The sequence below is a fragment of the Canis lupus genome, chromosome 27 (assembly GCF_011100685.1).
Source record: "Canis lupus familiaris isolate Mischka breed German Shepherd chromosome 27, alternate assembly UU_Cfam_GSD_1.0, whole genome shotgun sequence".
NCBI classification, from domain to species: Eukaryota; Metazoa; Chordata; class Mammalia; order Carnivora; family Canidae; genus Canis; species Canis lupus.
The window spans coordinates 45,338,471-45,352,204 of NC_049248.1; the positions used below are offsets into that span (position 1 = coordinate 45,338,471).

General features: G+C 60.1%; 1 protein-coding gene across 2 annotated transcripts; it reads left to right on the forward strand.

Annotated features, from left to right (window-relative positions):
• The first annotated feature begins 7,418 nt into the window (after positions 1-7,418).
• HOXC12 (homeobox C12) lies at positions 7,419-10,057 on the forward strand. Of its 2 annotated transcripts, none has more exons than XM_038576189.1 (2): positions 7,419-8,013; positions 8,759-10,057. In XM_038576189.1, exons 1-2 carry the CDS (start codon positions 7,419-7,421, stop codon positions 8,995-8,997), a joined length of 834 nt encoding a protein of 277 aa, XP_038432117.1. In that variant the 3' UTR covers positions 8,998-10,057. The 2 variants fall into 2 exon arrangements, 1 of the variants encoding a protein (XP_038432117.1); XR_005379680.1 differs by lacking the exon at positions 7,419-8,013 and adding an exon at positions 8,345-8,487 and having other exon boundaries at positions 8,759-8,887.
• The last annotated feature ends 3,677 nt before the right edge of the window (positions 10,058-13,734 follow it).

Consider the following 13,734-nt stretch of genomic DNA (forward strand, 5'->3'; position numbering starts at 1 on the left):
TCCGTGCCTATCTCCCTATCTGGCGGAGTTAATGAGATCGTTAAGTTGTCAGGTTAAGAGACTTTTAAAAAGCAATATAGCCTAAAACAATGTTATCTCAGATTAAATCTTTACTGCAGCAATTTTTATTTATATATAATATTTTTCCTCTCCTGAGACACAGAAAGACTGGAGGCATTGGGTTGGAAATCAGAGCTCTCCGACCTCCCTTTGCCCGATGGCTGAGGTTCTTACAATTTTACTTAAATAAACATTTCTGGGGGTGAAGCACACACACACACACACACACACACACACACACACACACACCATGTTGTCTGAAGAGACAAAGAGCCTGAAGAATTCACCCTCTGTAGAGGCTCTGCTACTGATGTGGCTGCCAGTCCTGTTCTACTCCATTTCAACTCTGGGTTAACTCTCAAAGAATCACATGCTGGGAAGTGGGAGTTTGGGGGGATGTAGGTGAGCCTCCCAAGAATAAGGTTCATTCTTAATTCCATGTTCTCTTCTCTCACCACCTGCCACCTTAACCTCTTCCCAAAACCAAAACCCTGAATCTCTTCTGAGATGGAAAGAATTGAAAATTATATGCGTGTGTCAGACAGAGGAATTGAGCAGACAAGAAGCCTGGGGCTCCCTGGATATGGGCCCCATCCCTGTTGACTTGAGGGTGCGCTGGCTTAGTCCCATGACAGCTGTCGATACAGTGGAAGTTGGAGACCGTAGGGAAAGAGAGTCTAGAGCTCTCCCAGGGCTCTCTCCACCTCTGCACACAAACTCACCAGGCTCTACTGAGTGAGCTTCCCCACACAGAGAGACCCTCCCTAAGGCCCCAGAAGGGGGCGATGGAAAAAAGGAGAAAGCTCAAGCAGGCTCATTGGGGTTGCATTGGGACACTGAAAACCCAAGCAAAGACGGCAATCCCTCGAGCGCGCCTGGGAGCCCCAGTGTGCCAGAGGTGTTCAGGACCGTCTCTCACGCTGGATTAAATATGCCTGGATGGGTTTGGAGGATTATCGTGTCTGGATCAATTTTGGAGCTGCCTCTCCCATAAGAGGAAGCAAGCGTGAGAAGGAAAACTCCTGTGTGAGCAGGTATTGTGCGAGCGTGTATTCCGCGGAGGCAAAGATGGGGAAATGGAGGATTCTTCCCCCGTGTGTTGACCTTTCCTTCCTCCAGGAGTCGGTGTTCTCTTTGGGGGACTCTGAAGACATTCCTGTGGAGGTGTACGTGGGCATGTGCACAATCGAATGCGTGCGCGCGAGTTTGTGTGTGTGTGCGTGCATGTGTGCAGAGCTTTCGACCAGTGGAGAATTTCCTCAGCCTTTCCTGCATGTGTGTGTGTGTGTGTGTGTGTGTGTGCAAGCAGGTAGCAATATTGTCATCTCGGGGTGTAGACTATGTTTTCTTTTCTTCATTCCAATCTGTAAGAAGCCTTTCCTTCCAAGGCCAGTCTAGCGTTGGTGTGAGAGTGAGGCTCCACTGTAGGTGAGGGTGCGAGGATATACAAGAGGTGCGGAGGGTTGAGGGCTCAGAGGCTTCCCCTGGAAACAGCCTCCCTCCTCCGGGCCCAGGGCTCCTGTGATCTTTCTCATAATCCAGTGTCACTCCCCGACTCCCTCTGCCTCCCCCCACCACTCCGCAGGCCAGGACTGAGCGACCTGGCTGGCTGGAGCCTCACAGGACTCTCCACCTGGAGGTCACTCTACCAAGCTGCCAGGGAAGGCTCAGTTTTCCTGGGCTTGGGGAGAAACCCCTCCCCACCCGCATATTAGTTCCCAGACCTGGGGCCAGCACCGTGGGCCTTTCAGCCTGTAGTCCCACAGCCGAGAACCCACCTGAGGGAGCAAGGTCCGCAGTTCTCGGGGAGATCCCTCCACGACCGTCTCCAGACCATCTGCTCCTGAGGCCGATCCACAGGCGGCTGGGGCAGCAGGCCGGTGCGGGTGGGAGGCAGGGGCAGTCCCTGGGACATTCTCCCTCTCTCCGAGGATTGGAGCTGGGACCCTGCGGCAGGTCCCCCCACCCCATTCGAAAGCGAGCTCCCCACCCTGGGATCCACCTGCGCCGACCTGGACGGTGTCGGGAGCCCACCCCTCAAAAAACTGCAAGGGCTGGTTCAGGCAGATGTGCATCCAGACCTGCGCTGGTGGAGGATTGAGGGGCCCTGGGGAGCCAGGGGCTTCTGGGAGGAGGAGGGGGCCAGAGCCTTCTGCAACCAACCAGGCTCTTCCTCTTTTAGCCTTGACCGTGACTAGGTCTTTCTGACCTTGACATCACAGGGCGCACAGGGAAGGGGGGCCGGTGGAAAAGGCCTTGATCTTCCGGTGGCCAGAGAAGGGGAGGGCCGCTCGCCCCTTGCCGCGCCGGCCCCCTTCCCGCCAGGGCCCGCCGCCTCTGTTTACACACAGAGGAGGTGTCGGCTCCAGTCTAGACAGGGGCGCTAATAACGCCCATAAAAGGCGGCCTCTCCAGAGATGTTCTGCAACTCGGCTCCCGCGCGCCTACCGCTGGCCGCTGCCTCCGCCTCCGCCGCCCCGCCCTCCTCGGAGCCAGCCGCCGGCCTCCGGCCGCCCTGGGGAGGGGGCACCCCGACGGTTTCCAGAGCTGAGAAACCCCGCCCCGCACCCTTCGGAACCTCTTCTGTCTCCAAAGGTAAGTGGAGCCCCGCTCTCCCAGCCCAGCCCGGCCCCAGGTTAGCAGCGCATCCTCCCATCCCCACGCGCCCCCCCAGGCACCCGTGTCCCCCGCCCCGGGACTGGGGCCTTGGATTCGGGAAGCGCTGGATGGGATGGGCAGACCCATTTGGGTCTTTGGCCCAGACCCCAAATAGATCTCAGCCTCTCCCCAGTGCCAGGCCTGGCCGGAGGCCGTGGTCACCGTGAGCCCCGGCTGTGGGGCAGAGGGCACCGGGTAGTCCTCACCCCATCCCGCCTCGAGGTCGCGGAGACCAGGCCGCGGGCTCCCGGATACGGTGCAGGCGGCTGTGGGTGTGGCGTCTGATGAGAGTGGTTGCTGGCTTTTTTTTTTTTTTTTTTTTTTTAACTGGGTCCCCACACCTTTCCTGACACTCAGTAATTCACTAGGCCGAGGAGATCCTCTGCTGGTGGAGGGGGGGAAATGTCAGGGCCGCGAAACTTTAACTATTAGTGCGCCGAAAGGACAGGGAAAATGGGGGAAGGGGGCCCATTAAGGTACATTAAGGCATGCTCAGGTGAGAGGTGGAGAGATGGACTCCCAGACGTGCCTGCCGGTGACCCCCCTCGCCCCCCCACACCCCTTCCCATTTCCCGAGTGGCGATCAGGCTGGGGTCTTTGGAGGGAGGGGCCCCGAGATGCTGCAGAGGGGTTGGAGGAGGTAAGGCTGCTGCTGACCCCAGGCCACTGGGGTGAGCCTGAGAGCCTGACTGGACCCCTCTCCCCCGGGAGCCTTTAATGCCCCCCGCCCCAGTCTGCAGATGCCTGAAAAGCAGCACCTGGAGAAGGGGTCTCCCAATCTTCCTCCCTAAGTCCTGCTCCTCCGGAGAGGTGGCTGGGAGCCAGGTGGGCTCCAACCCTGGAGGAGATAGTGAGGGGAAGAAAAAGGAGACGTGGCACCCCTACCTCCACCCCTCAGACTTGTCTGAACCCACCAAAGATGCTGTACCAAGTCTGAGCTCCCTCCAAAGAAGGGAATAGAGAGTTCGGGAGGGTCGGGAGGGGGCCAGACCTTCCTTGCCGAACGCGAGGTCATCCACCCTCCCCACGCCCCTCAGTCCCTACTTCCGGCCCACCGGGGACCCGGGCCCTGTCACATTTGCATACGTGGCAGAACCGCTTTCTGCAAACTAGGCAGTGACCTTGAACCGGGCCGCCGAGGCCTCTTGACTGAGCGTGGAGAAGGCGGCACCGCACCCAACAGTCCTGACCTGGGGGCGGCAGGGGCGCAGCTCCAGGCAGCTCGAAGCCGCGGCGGTGGCCTGAGCCTCCCGCAGCTGCCTGGCCCCAGCCACCCGGGCGGGCATGGGGTTCTAGTTAACTCCTGCAGCACGGCGTGGCGCGGACTCGAGGCCCCCGCAGAGGCTGCAGCGGGGATGCAGGCACGGACGGAGGTGCGGGCGAGCCGGCCGGTGGGTGCACGGGAGCACCAGGGCTGCCTGGGGTGCTCAAGGGAAGCCTCGGCCGCATCCCAGCCTTCGGTTTTAATTAACCCCTGAGTTAATGAGTGGGGCTCGGTGGGCCAGGCCAGCTGCAGCTGGCGGGGCCACGGGGCAGGCCGCCTCTTCTAACCCCGGGGCCTGATGAATGTGCGGGAGAGGGGCCGCCCGCAGCGTTCAGCTGGTCCGGAGCCTGGGCCTGGCCGAGCACCGGGTGCGCGCGGACTGCGAAGTGCGGGCGGATAAAAGTCGGCCAGGCGCGGCTGCCCAGAGCTCTGGGTGGCAGGTCCCCCGCGGTCCCCTCCCGAAGCCCCCATTGGTACGGGGCATGCAGCTCCCCCCGTGGCTGGGGGTAAATTTGAAGCTTCGCACCAGAGCCTCCCGCCGGCCCCGGGGACCCAGGCCAGGCGCAGCGCTCTGGGGCCGATTTGTGGGAGCCCGGGTTAAGGAAGGTGGGGTGCCCTAGAAGGGGATAGATCCGCGGTGGTGCACTCTGATTGCCTGGGTTCCTCACCAGGATCCTGAAAACCGCGAGGCTCACAATGGGCTTGGAGGAGCTGGACAACGGGATGCTGCTGGTTGCTGCTGGTTCTCGGCAGCTCTCCCAAGGGGCGTCAGGGTCAGCTGCGCAGCGCAGAGGGGTTTGTGCGTGTGCCCTTGCCCGCAGAGCGGAAACCGGGGGAAATGGCCTTCAAGGCGGGCCAGGTGGGACGGGGAGAAACTGCGTGCCTGGACGAAGGAAGCCCTCCCTGTGTTTCTGTCCCCAGCGCCGCATCTGCCGCCGGTGGCTGCCGCTCCGTGTGCTCGGCGGCCTGGCCGGAGGGCAGCGTGCGACGCTGGGGCCTGAGGTCTTCTGGCCAAAGGGAGAAGGGGAGAGGCTGGGACCTTCCTCCCGGGGTCCCCTTTCCGGGAGCCTGGAGTCATCTGGGAGGGCGAAGAGGATGGGAAGAAGCCTCTACCCCGCAAGGACTGGTGGTGACTGCACAGCTCAGCTCGGCATCCCTCACACCAACAATAGCGGCCGAGCTCCGAGGCCTGGAGGCCTGAGACCTGGCTGCCCGCGCAGCGTTCTGTTTGAAAACAACAATATTCAAGTCACACCCTGTTTATCTTTATGACCCAAATAACCCCCAAATAAATTTTTTTAAAATTAAAATTTTAGTGGTGCTCATTAATGCATCTCGAAAAGGGCATAAATAGGATGTTGGAGATGCTGTGACGTGGAATTTGCAGCTCAGGGACGCTCCCTTCTGCAGCCGCGGAGCCCCATCATCAATTAGGCACAAAAAAGGACAATCCAGGCGGTCTCCCGCCCGGGGCTCGCGCCGTTCTGACCGCAGGTGACTGCGCGGTGCTGGCATCTCACCGCTCAGCCTCGGTTCGGCAAGTGGGCCGGGCTGGCGGGGCGGGCTCCGGGGGCGGGAGGGCCGTGGCCAGGCAGTCCGCGCAGGGCAGCCGCGTGGGGAAGGGGACGCGGGCAGGGCCGGGAGCCGCGCTGCGAGCCTGGGGCTCCGCGGGCAGGGCGACGCTCGCTGGCGCGGACTCCTCTCCGTCCGAGGGAGCGGTTCTGGGTGGGATATGAAATCGCCTGGCGAGCTGTGGAATTCGAAGAATCTGCGGTTCTCTCTGCCGAGTCCTGCAGAGGAGAGAGAGAGAGAAAGGGAGATGAGAATCTCCGGCTTCGGTCTGCTTTTGTAGCTTCGGCTCATTCTCAGATACTTAACTTTCACCTACAAGGGTTTCTTTCTGCCATATTCTCGCCGAGGCTCTCGGTTTCTCCAAATCTCTCTAGATCTTCCAGTGTTTCCCTGCATTTAGCTGTTTGCTAAATGTCTTAGCTGTTGCTAACTGTCTATTTTACCTTGTGTTACTCAAAGCCGTGAATTGTATAGGAGCCGGAAACAATCAAATAGAAATCCGAGTACTTTGTCTACCAGACATCATTAGAATACACACACTTTTGAAGGCGTTGTTGTGGTTTTCACTTTAATCTGATTATCTGTGTTCTGTGGACTTGGTTGAGATCCGATTGTGGTCTTCAGATGTCCAGTAACCTCATCAATGGCCAGCGCTGGGTTCTCAGCCTTCTCTGGAAGGAGTTGCTGAGGTTAGCACCATAAATATAATTTTAAACCCCAACAAGATAATTCTCCGGAGTCGTCCCCCTCATTCCCAGCACACCTACTGGCATTGGCATGGCTCTCTGGTGGTCCCAGCGGCAGGCTGGGCTGGTTCTGGGGCGTGGGGGGGGGGGTCTCTTTTGCAGTGGGAGTCAGGAGTCGCTCGGGCCAGCCAAGCTCTGCTGGGGTCCCAGAGCCTCTTGCTGCAAAGACTCTGGAAGGCTCCCCGGAAGCCCATCCGACCCACGGAAGTCACGGGGAGGAGTAGCTCAGGCCCTCAGATTTTCAAGAGCAGGTAGTCAGGTCCACATAGAGCCGGGTGCCTCCTTTTCTAGGCTTCTTCTGCCTCCTTTCTGCAACCCTCCTCTAACCGTGAGTGGAAGCGTGAGGCTGGGATGGCTCCCAGATCCGGAGGTAGGGGGAGGAATAGCCAGCATTAGCAATTCTCCCGTGGTCCTCTCCTCCAGGAAGGACCCCCAGAGTGTCTACCAAAATTCCTGAGGAGGAAGAGCTGAGGAAGAGGAGCACAGCAGCGGGCAGGGCTGGGAAAGACAGTGTCAGGGAAACCTGTCCTTACCCCTACTTCGCCTCTACTGTAAATAAACCCTGAGCCAAAGGGCTCATCCGTCTCCTTAAACAGCCAGTAAACTTTATATGACACAATATCTAATAGTAATTTATTGGGGAGATATTGTAAATTCCAACGGTTTTAGTTAATAAAGGAGCTAATTAAAGAGGGACAGGCTGTGCTTGGCCAGCTGTTGGCGAGAAGATAATACATCTGGGGAGGGGGGTGCATGGTGCAGGAGTGCCTATGTGCGGGTGTTTTTGGTGTGGCTTTTCTCCCTCTTGCCCGGGTCGGGCGTCGGGCGGTTGGCTTAGTCTCTGCATTCTGCATTGGGTTTTATATGATATTTAAAAAAAAAAAAAAAAAAAAAACAGAATCCAGGGTCTGTTTGGTGTTTGGTCCCCCCACCCCCACCCCAGTGGGGAAGGGGGGAGCTGGAGCCGGTGCGGGGTGGGGGGGCCTCGCTGTCCCCACCCATCCCCCCGGCGGCGGCGCCCACGTGAGCTGGATGGCCAATGGGTGGCCGGTGCAGGTTTAACTATGTTTAATGTCAGATAGCAATAAAGTAGAAGCTGCCGGTCGGGCCCCGCGGAAATGGGCGAGCATAATCTCCTGAATCCCGGGTTTGTGGGGCCGCTGGTGAACATCCACACGGGGGACACGTTCTACTTCCCCAACTTCCGCGCGTCCGGGGCGCAGCTGCCGGGGCTGCCGTCGCTGTCCTACCCGCGCCGCGACAACGTGTGCTCGCTGCCCTGGCCGTCGGCGGAGCCCTGCAATGGCTACGCGCAGCCCTACCTCGGCAGCCCCGTGTCGCTCAACCCGCCCTTCGGCCGCACGTGCGAGCTGGCGCGAGTGGAGGACAGCAAGGGCTACTACCGCGAGCCGTGCGCCGAGGGCGGCGGGGGCCTGAAGCGCGAGGAGCGCGGCCGCGAGACGGGCCCGGGGGTCGGCCCGGGGGCCGCGCTGCTGCCGCTGGAGCCGTCGGGGCCGCCCGCGCTCGGGTTCAAGTACGACTACGCGGCCGGCGGCGGCGACGCGGGAGCCGCGCACGACCCGCCCTCGTGCCAGTCCCTGGAATCCGACTCCAGCTCGTCCCTGCTCAACGAGGGCCCCAAGGGCGCCGGCGCGGGCGACCCGGGCGGCTTGGCGTCGCCCTTACACCCCGGCGGCGGGCTCTCGGCCAGCGGTAAGGACCCGGGCCCGCTCTCCAGGCGCCGCAGACCCGACGGCTCGCGGGGCGCGCAGTGCAGGACCGAGCTGGGTGACAGCGCGGCGAGGGGCGCGTCCTTTAGGAAGGCGCAGGGGGGGGGGCGCCTGTAAACGTGTAAATGCCCCCATAAAAGAGCTGCGGAGAGCTCCCTATCCAACCCCCCTCCCGCAGGAGCTGCTGCAGGCTGCAAGGGGCAGGGAGCTCCGGAGAAGGGGATTCTGACCCAGGCTTCTCCAGGCCTGGGGGTGTGTTGGGGGGAGGACCCTGCTCTCTCCGGCCTTTGCACAGGCTCCGTTGCCTACTTTTTTTTTGTTTGTTTGTTTGTTTGCTTTTAAGAAATGCCAGCAAGGCGGGTTTACTCTGCCCGCCTCCCTCCTGTCTGTCCCAGCTCATCAGGGAGCCTATCCCGGAGGATGTGAAAGGAAGGGGCCAGGATATCCGGGAGGAGAGGTTTGGGGAGAAGGGAGGGGATCGGGACTCTGAAGGCTCAGGAATACAGGGTTGAGGAGGCAAGGAGGGAGGGGTGAAAGGGGAGGAATGGAGTGATGAGGGGGGCAGGAGTGGACGGGGATGAGGGTGTGTAGGAGGAGGAGGATGAGCTAGGAGAGCGAGGGCCTGGGATTGGGCTGTAGGCCAAGAGAAGGGCCGGGGAAGGACCGAGGGCACTGGGCTTGTCACCTCTTGGTCCTCTGGCCAACCCTGCCGGTTCGTCTCCACCCAGGCGCGCCCTGGTACCCGATCCACAGCCGCTCCCGGAAGAAGCGCAAGCCCTATTCGAAGTTGCAGCTGGCGGAGCTGGAGGGGGAGTTTCTGGTGAACGAGTTCATCACACGGCAGCGCCGGAGGGAACTCTCAGACCGCTTGAATCTTAGTGACCAGCAGGTCAAGATCTGGTTTCAGAACCGGAGAATGAAAAAGAAAAGACTTCTGTTGAGGGAGCAAGCTCTCTCCTTCTTTTAGAGGGCAAGACACGGGCACCCGCCCCGGACTGAGCCTGTCTCTGGCAGAGAGCAAGGGGGGCGCTGCCTGGGACACAGTCCCCGCTTAGAACGCCAGGCATCTCTGGCAGGCGCTCCCTGGACATCCTCTTGTCTGTTTTGTTTGTGGTTCCCTCCCACACACCCCCCAGCAGGCCCTGCCAGGTCCCAGCCCAGCCAGGGAAAGAGGAAGCCCGCAGCTGCAGACAGGGGATAGGGTCAGCGAAGGCTGAGGTGCTGGGGAGAGGCTGCTCTGCAGTGGGACTGGGGCATCGGGCCTCTGGCTGAGGACCTGGAGGAAAGGCAATCCACGCACCCTCCTCCCTCCCACAACTCTCCTTCCAGGGTCTTGAGTCAGCCAGCAGTGGGCAGAGGTGGGGACAGTGGAACCAAGGCTCCCCAAACTCCCAACAGTTGGGGTTAGGAGAGGAGGGAGCGAGAGTGGAGGATCGGTGGGGAGACCGGAAGGGGTTAGGGCAGCTCCGGGAGGGCAGGAGGAAGTGCGGGAACCTAGAGGAAGTCCGGTTCGGGAGAACAGAGTGATCGGCGATGCTCGAGTCCACAGGGGTCTGGTCCCCTAGGCCTGGACACCCCACAGGCGCAGACAGGCGGCTGGTGACCTGGCTGCGGACGGGGCGAGCGTCAGCCTCCCGGCCCCTCTGGGGCAGGCTGCAGGAAGAGTCTGGGCCCCTCTCCCCTGGGCCCTGCGCCGCGCTCACAGGTGTGCCTCCCTCCACTCTTCCTGCCGCCCTGGCGGCTGCGGCCCGAAGCCGGGAGCGTGAGACTGGGAGCTGGGCCGATCCGGTGTCCGGTGTAGCGGCCCCCCAGGGACCCCCACCCGGCCCTCCAGGAGGCCCGGGAGGCCGGGAAAGGGGCTGCGAGGCGCACCGTTGATTGGCCGGGAGAGTTGTTGGCAGCCGCGCGGCTCGGCCGATCCCCCCTTCCCGCTGGCGTTCACGGTCACGGCCGAGGCTGGCCCGGCATAATTTACGAGGCAGGAGGAGAATCTGCCCCTAAAGGGGCTACCGGCTACGGAGGCCCCTGCTCAGCCCGGCTTTCCCAGGCTGGTGACAATGAAGGAGGGGGGCGCTGATGCCCCCCCCCCCGCCCAACTCCTTTCTCTCTTTCACCCCCCCACTCTAGCCGCCCCCCAACGTCGCCCTTTGTCTCAGGATCCACTGCCTCCAGGCCGGCGAGCCACAGAGTACCAGGACCAGAGCCAAAGGAGGGGCACATCCCCAGAACCGGCTGGAAGCCAGAGTGGCTTCTTCAGCCCAGGGCCTTTACCCATAGCGCCCTTCAGACCCCAGCCCCAGCCCCAGCCCAGTAGATCTAGGCTGGCTTAGGAGAGAGGGCAGTGAAGACGTGCGGCGCCCTCCTGCACCCCCTGTTTATCCCTCTGGGTGAGAGTCCCTCTACCTCCCATCTGCTGACCCACCCTTGCCAGGAGGAAGAAGGTGAGAAGCAGGAGACTGATTCGAGCTAAGCCCAGCATGGACGGTGTGAACTGGCCTGCTAGCTTGGAGTTCTCCCTGCCGGGGAAGAGTCTCCCTAACACACCCTGGAATGGCAGCCCCCAGAGCCTCCCACCCTCCCACCAGCACGCAGCTTCAGGTCCCTGTACAGGGTTGTGCAGAGGCATGGGCAGACACAGCACAGCTGAGCCCAGCTCCACTCCCCCGGGGCCTATGCCACTCCCCTGACTGTACTTGGAAGCAGGCACCCTCTTGTACAGCCCCAAATACAGCCCTGCAGAATGGCCATACAATCACTTGCCCTCATCCCCCACTGGGCACCTGACACCTTCCCCACTGACATAAATGTTTCACCTGTGTACAAGTTCTCAGACATCAGCACCATTCCAGCTGTCTGCACAATCCCCTGTGGGCTGGCCCTGGGTATGAGGCATCTCCCCTTTGCCTGGTCGCCCATGTACCCCTTTATGCAGCCCCTCCTGTGACCTTGTGGGCTCTGGGGTGCTGGATTCGAGCTTCACCACTCCAGCCTGACTCCCACAGCTTAGTGGAGGAAGAGACCAGAACACTATAAAAAGGGGTGGGGGTACAAAGATATGCAATATTCTTCTTCCTGTCGCTTTAAACTGACTTCCGTGAGCTTCTCTGTCAATCCGTGTCCAGTTCTCTGTGTCCGTTGCTCGTACCTAGTGTAGACTCTGTGGGTAGATGCCCTTCCCAGCTCTCTGTAGTGTGCCCTCCTATTCAAATGTCTGTCTTTAGCACGTTTTCCCTTTATATAGTCCTTGTACAGAGTTGCTTCATCATATTAATATTAATAATAATAATTAAAACATGACTGGATGACGATGTGATTTTTTTTGAGAAAGAATTTTAAACTGGGTCCCCACGCGTGGTCTCCTCTGCTCAGAAAGAATGGGATCCCCATTCCTAGCTGTTCCCCCACTTTACTGTCTCCAGCTCAGGTGAATAATAAAAATAATAAATGTATAATGATAAAGGAAGAACGGTGCAGGGGCAACAAAAATATACGAGCAACCAAGATCTGTTGATGAGCTGCCATCTCTAGTCCCAAGCAATTACTAGCAGAGAGAAAATTGGGGGATAGATTGGGGGGGAGGAGAGGGATTGCTGAGGAGTCATGGGGCCATAAAAATACTGTAGACAGCCCAGAGGGTGTCTACCTTCAGGGCCAGAAAGAGGAAGCCTGAGCTGCAGGATCTCTGAGAAGTGAAACCAGGGTAGAGGCTGCAGCAGGTTGGAGCAGCAATGGCAAGAGTGCCCTGGGACATGGGGCAGGGGCTCGTGGAAGCACACTTCAGCGCCATGGTCTAACCCCATGGCTTCACTCTGAGAGCACATTTTGTGCATGCAAAATAACCGGGTAGGGGACTGAAGACCCCTTGGAGCTGGTGAAATAGGCTTCACCTCTCAGCCAGCAGCTCCCTTTGGGCCTTGCCAGAGAGAGGCCTGGGTGGAAGCCAGAGTCTGGGTTCCAGCAGAGCCTATGAGACCTCTGCACCTTCCCTTCACCCCTTCCTTCTGGATGGGACATCCTCCCTCTGCCTCCACCCTTGTGCCTCTGGTCCCTGAGTTTTCCTTTCTCACAGCCTGGCTCCAATCAGGGAGTCTCCTCCAGATTCCCCCTCCACCCTCCTGGGCCTGCTTTGGAATAGCAGGGGCCCCCACTGAGCCCAGCGTCCAAGCCACACCTCCTGCCTTGAAATCCTTCTCCCTCTCCCTTCCTTTCCTTACTCCTGCAAGTAGAAAAACTAACAAATTTAGATTGAATCCCGTTCTCCATTTGCTTCTAACACACAGCTTGTCTTGTGTAGCTGAGGGGTTTGGGCAGGACAGAGATCCCAAGCTCTGGGGGTCACTCATACAAAGCCCCTCTCCCCCCCCCCCCCAGAAAACAGGCAAAGTTGGGGACAGGATAGCTTCTGGCACTCAGGAGGACTGGGTGGCCATGCCCAGGTCTGAATTAAGGTGGGGGGGGGGAGGAGTTGAATCCCAGTGAATCCAGGCCAGAGACTACCCTCTTCTTAAGACAGATCTGTACAGGAAGAATTAACAGTGAAGGCATTTCTGGCTTAAAAAAAAAAAAAAGGAGGAAATTTAAGGAGGTCAGGAGTAACTGGTCTTTAGTTTATTCCCTTGATTTATTCCCAGAGACACTGCAGAATCTGAGAGAGAGGCAGTACCTTGTTGGGTGGTGTCCACATAGGTCCCAAAACTCAATAACTGGGCAGACTGTCAGAGAAGGAAAGACACTATAACCTCCTGCTAATGGTTGAAAACATATCTTTGGGTCTCTGGGCCAAAGAGAATGTCGTGATTGGAGCCTCAACTCAAGTACTCAGGCCAAGGCTGAACTCTGCATCTGGGCAGGCATCCTATCTATTTTGCAACTATTTGGTTCAAGCCCTCAAACTGCAATTTACTCCACGGACTTTAAAACAAAGAATCCCGTGTCTCTAATGGAGTCTAGAGGAGCATGGAATGGAGAGGATTATCTGGATAATTCGGGCAGACAAGGATTCCGCTGTTTTGTATCTGCCAGCTTATACCCCCCAGATGAGCTGCGTATCCGGCCCGGTTCTCCACCCAGTGCCACTCCACTCCGGGCCGCACAGACACAGCAGGGTATTTAGGGCCGCTGTGGAGCGGGCGGGCGGCGGGGAGGGGTGCGGGCCGCTGGGTCCCGGGGATGCTAATGCAGCCGGAAGCCCGGCGCGCGATCGATGGCTCAGACCCGGGGCGGAGCAGGGACCGCGGCCCCGTCTCCGAACAAAGCAACCCCCCGGGATCCTGGTTCCCGACAGGCCGGAGCCCCTGCCCATCCTCCCCGCCATTACCAGGAAGGCAGCAGCGGCTTTCCGGCCCCGGGCCGGCTCGGGAACCGCACCCCGAGCCCCGAGCCCCGAGCCCCGAGCCCCGAGCCCCCGAGCCGGTCCGCGCCGCGGGCGCATGGAGGCGCCGCAGGCTCCGGCTGGCTGAGCGCGCGGAGGGCCGCAGGCGCCGGGTCCCGCAGCCGCGCATCCGCCCTCCCGCGCCGGCCTCGGTGCAGACGGGGCTGCCCGCGGGGAAGCGTCGCCCCAGCCCCGCACCCGCAGCCGCACCCGCAGCCGCAGCCCGCGCCGCGCCCGCCGCTCCGGGAGGCCCCAGACAAAGGCGCGGCGGCCGCTGGCGGAGGCGGCGCCGGAGCACCTCCGCGGCCAGGCCCCGCGCACAGGGCGCCGCGA

Coding starts and splice junctions, on each gene's coding strand:
- HOXC12 (XM_038576189.1), top strand. CDS start 7,419: ATGGGCGAGCATAATCTCCTGAATCCCGGGTTTGTGGGGCCGCTGGTG. Junction 8,014..8,758: donor CGGCGGGCTCTCGGCCAGCG/GTAAGGACCCGG, acceptor GTCTCCACCCAG/GCGCGCCCTGGTACCCGATC.